The sequence below is a fragment of the Ailuropoda melanoleuca genome, chromosome 4, assembly GCF_002007445.2.
Source record: "Ailuropoda melanoleuca isolate Jingjing chromosome 4, ASM200744v2, whole genome shotgun sequence".
NCBI lineage: Eukaryota > Metazoa > Chordata > Mammalia > Carnivora > Ursidae > Ailuropoda > Ailuropoda melanoleuca.
The window spans coordinates 114,914,932-114,928,265 of record NC_048221.1 but is presented as its reverse complement, the minus strand read 5'-3'; the positions used below and the strand labels follow the sequence as shown (position 1 = coordinate 114,928,265).

Here is a 13,334-nt window from a genome sequence, read left to right as displayed (position 1 = left end):
AAGGTGTCAATAAAAACGTAAATTATTTAGTTATGTGAGGTTCTGATCTAATTTTTTTTTAAAGATTTTATTTATTCATTTGACAGAGAGAGAGATGGCCAGCGAGAGAGGGAACACAGGTAGGGGGAGTGCGAGAGGAAGAAGCAGGCTCCCAGCAGAGGAGCCTGATGTGGGGCTCGATCCCAGGACTCCAGGATCACGCCCTGAGCCAAAGGCAGACGTTTAACGACTGAGCCACCCAGGCGCCCCTCTGATCTAATTTTTTAAAAGCAATAATCGATCTTCCATTCAGTGCCAGTCACAATGTCCTTTGATATACACTGCCTTATAAGAAGATATTATTTCCACATTGTAATGAAAAAACAAACAAACTGAGGCTCTGAGAGATCAAATCACTTCACCAAGGTCAAAAAGATGGTAAATTATAGAGAGAGAACTTGTTATAGGGCCTGATTCAACATTTAATGCTTTTTATACTAAACTACGCCAGCCTTCCTGGTAGGTGAATCAAGCATATTAACACAAGTCAGCAAAGAACTAGCTGACTGGCAACCGACATTACGATCATTAGACCCTGTGCTGCCAAATTTCCACATAATTAGTTAGGGGAGCCCTTTCTTAGTATAGAAATTTTGAAAGAACTGATTAAAAAACATAACTTTCAAAGGCTTGATAAGAGCTCTTTTGAGACATAAATATATACATATTTCAGTGAGAAGGAGCAAATAACAGATTTCCAAAAAGCATTCCATACCAAAGTCAGTTTAAAAAACAACAAAAATCAAATAAATTATTTTTTACCTACAGGACTAGAGGAACATTTTCTCATGGATGGAGAAATGGTTCAAAAACAATAGGCTGTGGTTACCTCTGCCCACGCTTTGAGAACAGCCAGTTTTTCCATGGTTGTGGCACTCTCTCGGTACAGTTGGCTAGAAGATCCTTTTCCAGCCTGCACTTTGTCCAGAGAAGAGACAAGCAGATTGTGCACTCGACGGAGGTCATTGAGATCACTGACAACTCCACTTCCAATCCATGTACTACATACCTAGCCAAAGAAAAACACTTTTAATTTTCTATTATAAAAATTAATATTTAACACATAAGAGTAGGAAGTAAATAACAATTTTTTTCCCTTGGAAGAAAGACAAAATACCAATGAAGAAAACAAAACAAAAAAACCCCAAATGCTGTGCTTCAACATTATTTTTGAATAACAAATCAACAAGGATGGAATTTATTATACTCTTACATGGAAAACTAACAGTATTTACTTATCATATTTCCATTGTCTAATGTGACAAAAGTTTTAATAGAAAAAAATTTCTGCCTGAACCACGTCAGTTGTGAATAATTCTTCAATTCAGCATTTCTGCTTACCACAGGCAAACGGTTATTCTGGCTGGTATGGAAGAGATTAAAAAATAAATAAATAAAGGGGAAAAATCTAGTCCCTGTCCTCAAGAAAAAAAACACAGATTGAATGAACATTTTTGGACTGCAATACTACACTTAAAAACAGAGAAGGGAGAGATTACTTCTAGCAGAAGAAATGGGAATGTTTAGGTATCAGGAAGGTCTGTGTATATAAATACAGAGGAGTTACATGGGAAAAGAGATGAGATTAGCAAAGTTAACTGGGATCGGATTATGGTACAATTTAAATTCCATGCAAACTGAATTCAGCCTTTGTTCTATGGGCAGTTTCCACGGCGTCTGAGCAGGGAGATTACAATTGGAATTGTGCTTGGGGCGCCTGGGTGGCTCAGTAGGTTAAGCGTCCAACTCTTAATTTCAGCTCAGGTCATGATATTTGGGTTGTGGGATCAGGCCCCATGTCAGGTTCCGAGCTCAGCGTAGAGTCTGCTTGGGATTTTCTCTTTCCTTCTCCTCCTGCCCTCCCAAGCCCCCTCAATCAATCAGTCAATCTTTGAAAAAAAAGAATTGTGCTTTAGGAAGATTGTTCCAGTATTTATGCCAGGAAAGAATGCATTTAGATGGTAAGCAATGTGTTTAGTTAAGGTGACTATTACAATATTATGGGACAGAGACGATATAGATCAAGCTGGGAATGGAATGAAAAGGGAGAGTCACCAGAAAGAGACTTGGAGGTAGAAATCACAGGATTTAGAAAGCAATTAAATATTTTTAGAGCAGGGGCCAGAGACTTGCAAAAAGTGTGAGGAATCAAAGATGGCTGTTGTAAATAATGCTGCAATAAACAGGGGTGCATGTGTCCCTTTGAATTAGTGTTTTTGTATTCTTTGGGTAAATATTAGTAGTGTGATTACTAGATCATAGGGTAGTTCTATTTTTTTTTTTTAAAGATTTTATTTATTTGACAGAGAGAGAGAAAGACAGCCAGTGAGAGAGGGAACAGAAGCAGGAGGGAGTGGGAGAGGAAGAAGCAGGCTCCCAGCAGAGTAGGGAGCCTGATGTGGGGCTTGATCCCAGGACCCTGGGATCACGCCCTGAGCCGAAGGCAGATGCTTAACAACTGAGCCACCCAGGCGCCCCAGGGTAGTTCTATTTTTAACTACTTTTTTACAATAGCCAAATTACAGAAGCAACTTAAGTGTCCATCGACAGATGATTGGGTAAAGATGTGGTATATATATATGTATATACATGTTTATGTAAATATATATGTATTTGTATACACACACATGCACACACACACACACACACACACACACACAATGGAATATTAGCCATAAAAAGGAATGAAATCTTGCCATTGGCAACAACATGGATAAAGCTAGAGAGTATAATGCTAAGTAAAATAAGCCAGTTAGAGACTAAGACAAATACCATATGATTTCACTCATATGTAGAATTTATGAAACAAAACAAATGAACAAAGGGTTAAAAAAGAGACAAATCAAGAAACGGACTCTTAACTATAGAGAACTGATGGTTACCAGAGGTGAGGGGTAGGGGGATGGGGAACTACATGAAGGGGATGAAGAGCACACTTATTGTGATGAGCACTGAGTAAGGCATAGAACTGCTGAATCACTATATTGTATACCCGAAATTAATATAACTATACTGGAATTAAAATTTTAAAAAACAATAAGTAGGGAGACCTGGGAACTCTCTACACACCAGTAATAACTAAGGCAATGTTACCAGGTAAATTTGTTCAAGGACTCAGGAATTAAAAAAAAGGTTTAAGGACAGAACACAGGGAAGATAGTTACACTTATGGGACAAGCAGAATAAGAATAAAAAATGAAAGAAATTGAAAAGAAGATGCCAGAAAAGCAAAAGGAAAACCAGACAAATGCAGTGACACTGGAGCCAAAGGAAGAATGTCAATGAAGAAGGGGTGGTCTGGCGGTGCTAGCTTGCCTCCACAATCACAAGTCCTCACTTTAAAGAACCTGAAACCCGGGGCGCCTGGCTGGCTCAGTCAGTAGAGTACGCAACTCTTAGTCTTGGGGTTGTGAGTTCAAGCCCCATGATGGGTGTGGAGGTTACCTGAAAATCAAATCTTTTAAAAAATCAAGAGCATGAAACTAGAAACTGCAGGTTTCAGCAAAATCATATTCAGAGAAAAGACCCTGGCCTTACATCAAAAGAGTGGTACATGAATATACATTTACCCATTTTAATCTGAAATAAGATATTTAAAGTATGCACTATGTTTTTGACTCCTATGCTGATTTAAAGGATTTTTTTTTTAAACTACTGATTACTGTTTCCAACTGTGTTACACTTGAGAGTCTTCCTATAATATCTAAAAATCACCCTAATTCAGTTTCAGGTTTAACATGACATCTATTCTAGTAAATAAGGTGGGATGCAACGTTTCATGATCTGACCAAAGCCAACTCCTTACTTTCCTTTAAGAAAAAGGAACCCATTGTTCCATCTGTTTCAAAACTAGGTTTCCTCCCAGAAAAAGAAGGATAGGGGGTCAAAAACTTAAGCCTGCCAGTAGAAAAGAAGAAACTTATAGAAAAAGCAGCTACAGCCACATAAGGAATAAGGAGTTGAAGGCAAATTCAGTAAGAGGAAATTTTCATACTACTCATCCACAAGATGAATTCTGAAGAGCTTTCATTTTTCTAAGAATGGGAGCTTTGTAGGTTTTCCCTGCTTAAATACTATGTTCTGAAACATCATCATGATACATTTATTTATACAGGACTATGATTTCTTATTGTGTGTTGGTATCTCGTACCAAATGGCCTGCTCTAATTCTTTTTTTTTTTTTTAAAGATTTTATTTATTTATTCGACAGAGATAGAGACAGCCAGCAAGAGAGGGAACACAAGCAGGGGGAGTGGGAGAGGAAGAAGCAGGCTCATAGCGGAGGAGCCTGATGTGGGGCTTCGATCCCATAACGCCGGGATCACGCCCTGAGCCGAAGGCAGACGCTTAACCGCTGTGCCACCCAGGCGCCCCTGGCCTGCTCTAATTCTGATCCACAGACCTCTCTCTTAAACAAGGCTCCCTCTTTTCTCTCTGGTCTGCTATTTGTCAGAGGAGTTCATTTCTCTGAAGGCCACCATTAAGACAGCAGACTTCAGAGAAATAAATCGTAACAATGGGGGGGTGCCCGGGTGGCTCAGTTGGTTAAGCGTCTTACTCTTGATTTCGGCTCAGCTCATGACCTCACAGTTGTGAGACTGAGCCCCGCATCAGGCTCCTCACTGGGCGTGGGACCTGCTCAAGATTTTCTCTCTCCCTCTCCCTATGCCCCTACCCCACCTCTCCCTCTCTCAAAAGAAAAAAATCTTAACATTGGGAGGAAGAGGCAAACCCATTCAGCTACAGAGAGAACAAAGTAAGAACTTCACACTTAGCATGTAAATAGCAAAACATTCTCTGTCTAGAGGCCACATGTAGCTTGATTATGGATTCTAAGCAATAATGATGGACCACAGCCCTGTACTCCAGAAAACTGGGAAGGAGAGAGTTGCTTCTCTTCTATCCTTAGCAAAGCAGATAAAGAATCTGATTTCCTGAAAGACGAGAGCTTAATGCATAAATCCATTTTCAGAATGATGCCTTAAAAAGAGGAACTTATCAAAAGTGTAGGACCATAAGTGCTTTTGTGACTTTTTTCAAATATAATAAGGTGAGAATAATCTCCCGGGATTAATTTTGCAATAAAATTTCCATACCGTGAAATTCTCCAGAAACTTACACAATTTTCACAAACTGATCAAAAAAATATTTTATTACCTAATTATCATTAATATGCATTCTTTAATTATTTTGTAATCTTACTTTTATTTTTAGTCCCTCTTATGATTTTTATACCTTTGTTCACTTCTGGATGATAAAAGACCTATGTATCCCAAAATCATTTCCTCAGCTATGACAAAAAAAAAGGGATGCAATTAATAGTTACCACTTCATCATTTCATACAGAATAAAAGAAGAAACTGTCACTGTTGTATTTCCAAGATAAAAATAAGTATTATTTGATTTTTCTCTCTTCTTTCTTGGAAGTGAAATTCTAAGGTATCTATTAATTTAAAGAAGGTAACTATAGAAAACCCCATATTTATTCTTACCTGGCAAGCTTTTGCTATTATGTCTGATGGGGTATCTTGGGAAAAGGCTGGTCTTAGAGCAGCTCCCACCTAAGAAAATGAATATGAGCATTTTATTTTTAAAGATAAGTAGTAAACATAAAGCCTCTAGTGTCTTTGGAGATGAAAACACACAAAACACATCTTTGTTATTTTCCTTTTTATCACATCTCCCTTATCTCTTTTTTCAGTTACAATAAACTCAAACATACCATTTTTCTTTTGCTTTCCAGGAGGTTATAATCATTATCAAATCTATACAAATGTTATACCAAAACAGGCAATTAATCTTGTTTCTTTTTCCTTTATTTTTGTTTAATAGTAAAGGGGATTTTCTGACAAAGACACGTTCCTAGACATAACAGAAAACTGCTATTTCTTTTTAATTCTGTCTATATTTTCTATATAGAGACCATTTCACCTCAAAAAAAGATACCTTAAGGGAAGGATACGTGGGGCACCTGGGTGGCTCAGTTAGTTAAGCATCTACCTTTGGCTTAGTTCATGATCCCAGGGTCCTGGGATGGAGCCCCACATTGGGCTCCCTGCTTGGTGGGAAGCCTGCTTCTCCCTCTCCTTCTGCCTGCCACTCCCCCTGCTTATGCTCTCTTTGTCAAATAAATAAATAAAATCTTTAAAAAAAATTTTTTTTAAAAGGATGCTCAATAAATATTCATTTATGTACCACTGTCATAGTAATAAGTGAAGGAATATGAGCTTCAGTTTTCATAAGCCAACCCAATCATAGATTCTTAAATTATTAGATTTAATGTGTATGAACTGAATAAGGAATTAGATATAATCAACTCCTAATCTGAGACATCTTCCCTTACACAAGAGAGTCACACTGAGATATAGCAACAGCAGTACAGAAGTGGATCAAGAGTCCGTCCCCATGACTGAAAACACATGGCAACTAACTGCGGTATTGCTAGTACAGTCATCAACTAATCACAGAGCTGGTGCTGGGTCCTGTATTGAAGGAGAAAGAGAATACACTATAAAAGAGATTACTGGGTTGACTGATAAAACTGGAATATGACCAACTATACAGAAGTAATATATTAATGTTGAATTTCCTGAAGTTGATAACTGTTCTGTGGTTATATAAGACAGTGTTCTTTTCCCCTGGAAATACACACTGAAGTATTCAAGGGTAAAGACACATGGATTTAAATACTTATTCTTTCAATTTTTCTGTAAGTTTAGAATTATTCATAAATAAAAAGTCAAAACAAAACAAAACAACAAACCTTCATTCTTATAGGTTGGGTATTTGGGAGTAAATAATTATATACGGGTTTTCTACAGCCAGTTGGGCTAGAAGCCGTAACTTCTTCACTTGTACTTATGATGGAAAAACAATGGAGCATACATTATTCACCCTTTTTAATTTTGTGTATGTTTGAGTATAGCTTTTAGATGAGGTGTTGTGTATATGAAGCTAAGGTTCTGGTTTACAGTAAAAAAAAAAAAAATGTGTCTTCTTTCCTTGCCTACTTAAGTTTCTTTGTCTTCATGTAACCCATCATTACCAGGATTAAATTGACTGTGCCTCAGTTCAAGGACACAAATAAAGTTATAAGTCTCAGGGAAACAAGTATCTCTGTTTAGAATAAAATAAAATATTTCTTTGAAGGTATGTAATTCTTCCAGTAATATTTTTAACTGCTGTTACTAAAAGTTACCCTTCAGCATACAAAGCTGTCCTTTTTATTTTTAAAAATGCTTATCAAGTCTTGACATATAAAAGTAATGTCAGCAAATCCACAACACTCTTTGAATGTCCTTTTATCTTTGAAATGGCATGGCTAAACATCTAAACACAAGACCAAAAAGCTAGGCTGCGATTCTATTCTAGTTTTATCACTAATACACTATCAGAATTTAAAAATAGTGACAAGTTTTATACTACTGTTTCTTCAACTGTGGGATTCAACTATTTAACAGACGATGGGAATAAAGATATGCAGTTGAAGTTGCAAATACATTTTTCCAGGGAATCTTCACTCCTTTAATGATCATACAAAGGATCAATTTTAAGTTTTAAATAAATAGAGTATCTCACGTTAGCTTGATACTGCTCCAGAATCACATGGCCAGGAAATTCTGGCTCAGGCACAGATGCAAACTTCTTGATAATGTCTTCAAGTGCTTGGAGCCCAGCCATCCGCAGCTGGTTACTATGATCTGTTGCAGCCATGAATGCCATGCGAATCAGGTCAGAGAGATGAAGTACCAACAGGTCATCTAAAAATAAAAATAGAGGGCAAAAAGGAAAACTCCAAAAATAGGTATTACAACACAAAAATATGAAATGAAATAAACTTCTTTAAAAAAGCACTTATGTTTGGGGGCGCCTGGGTGGTTCAGTCGGTTAAGCGTCTGCCTTCAGTTCAGGTCATGATCCCAGGGTTCTGGGGTCAAGCCCCTCATCAGGCTCCCTGCTCAGTGGGGAGCCTGCTTCTCCCTCTCCCTCTGCCTCCTGCTCCCCCTGCTTGTGCTCTCTCCCTCTCTCTCTGTCAAATAAATAAATAAAATCTTTAAAAAAAAGGCGCACTTAGGTCCCACATATTTCACTATGTTTAAAAATAAAGATATACTTTCAAAAAAGCTCATGTATCATATTTCTCAAGAATATTGGTAAACCTTTACACAGTATGGTAATTAGATGACATTATTGGATGTACAATAACATTTGAAACAAAATAACTGACTATTGGGGCGCCTGGGTGGCATAGCGGTTAAGCGTCTGCCTTTGGCTCAGGGCGTGATCCCAGCATTATGGGATCGAGCCCCACATCAGGCTCCTCTGCTATGAGCCTGCTTCTTCCTCTCTCACTCCCCCTGCTTGTGTTCCCTCTCTCGCTGGCTGTCTCTTTCTCTGTCAAATAAATTTAAAAAATTTTTAAAAATCTTAAAAAAAATATAACTATTTTAACTTTCCCAAAAGGAGTTTGTAATTCTTTTAGAATAGGGTTGGCAGGTTTTTCTTATAAAGAACTAGATGTAAAAGCAAAACTTTTGGTTTTGCTGGCCATATAATATTTATCACAATTACTCAATTCTGCTGTTGTAGAATGAAAATAGTCATAGATCACGTGTATATAAATGGGTGTGCTGTGTTTCAATAAAACTCTATTTAAAAAAACAGGCTATGGTCTGCATTTGGACTACAGGAAGTAGTTTCCCAACCTCTACTCTGGAAAAGACTTTTATAAGGATAAGATGTAGAAAAGGGAAGTCTTTTTCCTTTTAGAGTAAAGGCTACCCCAGATCTGCCCAAACAAAGCTTAAAAGCAAGTCTCAAAAGGATTCAAAAGGTATCAAGTAATTTAACTACATCACAGAAAGAAGTCCAACACTATTTAAAGGAATACAACAAAATCCAGCACTACTACTATAAAATTTGTAAATCTGGCATATAATAAAAAATTACCAGGGATCCAAAGAAGAAGGAAAGAAAAAAAAAAAAAGGCCTCAGTGAATAGAAATAGATCCAGAAATGAAAAAGGTGATGAAATTAGGAGACAGCGAGCAGACAGTTATCATATGTTGCCTATATTCAAGAAAGAAAACAAAAAGAAGACAGGGGGAACCACAAATGAGACTTGTAGAAATAAAAAATAATACACCTGAAATGAAAAATATACTGGATAAGATTATTAGTGATTAGATACTGAAAAAGAAAAGACTGGTGAACTTAAAGACTTGGCAATTGAAGTTATCTAAAGTTATCTAAAGAATTTATCAAGCTCAAGTACTCTCAAGTTCTTCAGGAGGCTGCAAGACTCCCAAACTCTTTTTGAAGCAGTGGCAATCTGTGGCTCAGCTAGATGTCCAAACAGTACCTATTTAAACAGGTTTTTGTTGTTGCTATTGTGAAGGTTATAAAACAAGTATCTTCTAATTTTTTCATATGCCTATCTAAAATTCCAATTTTAGAATCTTAAGTTTAAAAAAGAATATCTACTGGTTTGGGGAAGAGGAACAATGGAGAGAGAAAAAAATAAACATTTGGCTAGAAGCCCCTAACACTCCCTCATCTAATGGAGGCAAAAACACACCATCAATAAAAATTAGGTATAATGAACTACTGCCAGAAGTTGGGAGGAAATTTCCAACTCAGATGGAACTGGATTGAAATGAACCTATTCACACTATGCCAACCCAAAAGTAAATTAAAAAGACCCATTACTCCTCCAGTACTCTCTGTTACCTAAATAAAAAGGTCTAGAAAGATATCAATGTACCAACCAAAAACTAGGCAATTATTCCCAAAAGTACTGTTGCTTCTCTATACAAATCTCTACCTCCAACTTTTCTTAAGTCAAGACGTCTTTTTCCCAAATCCAAGGAGATGAACTCCTAAAGCGGGGGAGTGGGATGGAGCACAAGGCAGAAACTCTAAAAGGGGGAAAGAATTAGGGGGCTGGTAGAAGTTTATTATATGCTGGGGGCAGTAGTTCCATACCATTAAAGCTCAGTGGATACAAAGGGAGATAAGGATGATATAGGAAGAGTCTGGATAACACATTTATTTGGTCTATAACTTTGAAAACTATATGCTGACATGACTGTTGAGAACAGCAGGCAATGGGAACTGGAAAGGATCCTGTTTCAGTCCAGCAGAACAAAGCATGTCACATACTGGAATCTAGGTTGGAAAGCTGTTATGTCAGCTTACCATCCAGCTACCAATGTGAAGTACTCAGTAAACAAAGACCAAGAACATGGGCAATTCACCCACACACACCCCGTGAGCAAATTTCAAGTATGGAGAATGCTCTCCTCTTTGAAGGATATATAAACAAATAAGCCTATGAAGAAAACACATGCAGGCAAAATAAGAATTCTGAAGATTCAGAAAGAGCCAATCTCAAAAATGATTTTCTATAGAAATCAGAATAAAATACAGAAAACATTTGGCATCTCAATAGAACGCAAAAAATCATGGCTGCTACACAATAAGAACAGAAAATCATAGTCAAAAGGATATGATATAATGAAGATAGAAAAAAGACAAAAAATTAAAGGAAAAGTAAAAACAAAAAAGACTTAAGATCTACTATGGGGCAGAGAACAGTAAAACATTATTGGTGGTATAAAGGGAAAACTTGTGAGGATCTCTGAGAATGCAGGCAAAGGACAAGATACAAATGAGAGAAAAATAATACAAAGAAAGGAAAGTCAACCTAAGGATCTTCACTATTCCCAAAATGTCACATGCACACTTATACTTCCATGCCTTTACAAATTCTCTTTACTTTCGGGGTGCCTGGGTGGCTCAGTTAGTTAAGCGTCTGACTCTTGATTTCAGCTCAGGTCATGATCTCAGGGTCATGAGATTGAACCCCGTGGTGGGCTCCATGCTCAGCACAGAGTCTGCCTGAGATTCTCTCTCCCTCTCATTCTCCCCCCTCCCTCACTCATGCACATGTGTGCTCTCTGTCTCTCTAAAATAAATAAATAAAATCTAAAGCAAACAAATTATCTTACTTTCTTTGCTTATAATTAACCAGTGTGGTAGGCAGAATAATGGTGCTCAAATACGTCTACACCCTAATCCCTACAATCTGTGAATGTGTTAATGTACATAGCAAGAGGGGGTTTGTAGATGTGATTAAGGTTATGGGCTCTGAAATGGAGATTATCCCAAATTTAACAGGTGGGCCCAATCTAATCACATGAGCCCTAAAAGCAGAGCACTGCTCCTGGCTGTGGTCCCAGCCATGTGACAGCTAAAGAAGGATCACTGAGACAGTCAGTGTTGTTGGCTTTGAAGACAGAGAGAGGGGGCCATCAGCAAGGAATGCAGGCAGCCTATAGAAGCTGAGAAGAAAAGACTCCTGGAAAGCCTCCAAAAAGGAATGCAGCCCTGCTGATACCTTGACATTAGCCCAGTGAGAATCAAGTTGGACTTCCTGACCTATAAGAACAATAAGATTAAAAATGTGTGTTGTTTTAAGCCACTGAATTTGTGGTCATTTGTTACAGCAGCAATAGAAAATTGATACAACCAACTTCTTCTACCTGGAAAATATTTTCTCTGCCTTTAAAATCCAGTTTCAGAAACACCTTTTCTGTGAGATCTTCCCTGGCTCTTCAGAAAATGTATACTACTTTTTTATGTCCCCAAAATACTCCCTCATACCACTACTGGGACATATAATTGTTTGAGGGAGAAGTCTTTCTGTCTTCTAGACTAGAAATTCTTCAAGGATATGGGCTATGTTTTTTTCTTCTTCACATCCCCAATGTGTAGCAAAGAATAGGGTTTGATAAGTATTTGATAAATAATGGCATGAATAAGGACACTGTGTTCGTGATATGTTGTGCTTTGCTGATACATTTGGATTCACATTTTATTTTACTTTACTTTTTGTTTGTTTTTTACTCCATTTGTGAGTTCCAGTAAACTGAAAGCATTTAGTAACCAAGTAACTAAAAGGAGTTTTAATATATAGACTCAGTACTATTAGTACACACAATTTGTTTTTACATATGTAAAAAAATGCAGGGTGATGAAGAGACGACCAAGTACAAGACAGAGTCTTTTACTCTTCCACCACTCTCAGCTTCTCTGGGTCTTCTCATCTGAACAATGAGGATATTGGACCTGATGATTTCTTTGTAAACTCCCTATAATAACTAATCCAGGGAATTATGGGATATAAAAAGCTTACAAAAGATTAAAAAAGCAGTGTCAACTTTCAGTAACAGTTTTCACCTTTTCAAAAGTACCTAGCAGCATTTCTGAAACCTGAGAATTTGAGTTGAATTGAATGATGGCATTCCTGAGTTCTGACATTCTCCATGGCTGGGACTGCAAAACTCCCTTTACTTATGTACCTTAGAGTGTGGCCATCTCTTTTACACTTAACTGCTAAACTAGGACAAAGTACAAAGGATACATAAGTTACTGCCATCGTTACCTTTAGGGCACATGATTAAGATACATCTACCTTATGATAGGCATATACCTTTGGACCATTTTCTTCCACTTATCTTCTAAATATAGGTCAGAAGACATGTAGTATGCTTAGGGGACAGAAAACAAAGGTAAAAGGAACTTATAAGAAATGAAAGGCAGAGTCTAAAGCATGTTACATAGGAGCAAACCTATATTTCAAAACTATAAAAATACTCTGGGGAAAAGAAGTACTGATTTTAAATTTACTTGTAGGGTTTCGTAGTTTAGCAGAACGTGCCATGGCAAGATCGAAGTGGGCCTGGTCCGCATTCTCACACAAATTGATGATTCGGCACAGGCAATCTGCAGCAAACACCCGAGTGGCCCAGCGAGGCGCCACAAAGGGCTTTGATTTATCTTCTTCGCCTAATGTGGTGAACATGGTATCATCATCCATCTCATCTTTCTTCTCAGATTCCTCATCTTTTCCACTACTTAAGGGAGTTGCAGTGCTCATATCTATAACAAAAAAGAAGCATATTATGACAACCTCACATACAGCAAAAATGATACTTTAGAACTTGCATTCATGATACAAGATTTTTAATAAAGAAGGACTAAATTCTCACTCCTTTGAAAACAGAATTGGCAAATTTTTTAAGTCAATCAGAAAGCAAAAAAAGGATAACATAAAAGTGTTTTTACATATTTCACTAGTTTTACATGCTATGTTGAATACAGAGTAACCTGGGATTTTTATACACGAAAATGTAGTTTGAATTTAGTCATTTCCCCCAAATCAAAGAAATCTCATTAGTTTGTAATGTAATTTAACCTTCAACATTTATACAGGGGTTTATAGATTAAAATTT

The 13,334-nt window shown here is 37.3% G+C and overlaps 1 protein-coding gene across 4 annotated transcripts in view; it reads right to left on the bottom strand.

Annotated features, from left to right (window-relative positions):
• Window positions 1-13,334, bottom strand: part of HEATR5B (HEAT repeat containing 5B) — a 108,143-nt gene that overhangs the window by 28,317 nt on the left and 66,492 nt on the right. For all 4 annotated transcript variants that reach the window (XM_002914827.4, XM_034659660.1, XM_034659658.1 and 1 more), the window contains exons 24-27: window positions 12,730-12,981; window positions 7,618-7,799; window positions 5,532-5,600; window positions 869-1,048 (exon numbers count right to left, since the gene is read on the bottom strand). In XM_002914827.4, coding sequence (XP_002914873.2) covers window positions 869-1,048; window positions 5,532-5,600; window positions 7,618-7,799; window positions 12,730-12,981 — 683 coding nt within the window. The remainder of the gene's footprint in view (window positions 1-868; window positions 1,049-5,531; window positions 5,601-7,617; window positions 7,800-12,729; window positions 12,982-13,334) is intronic.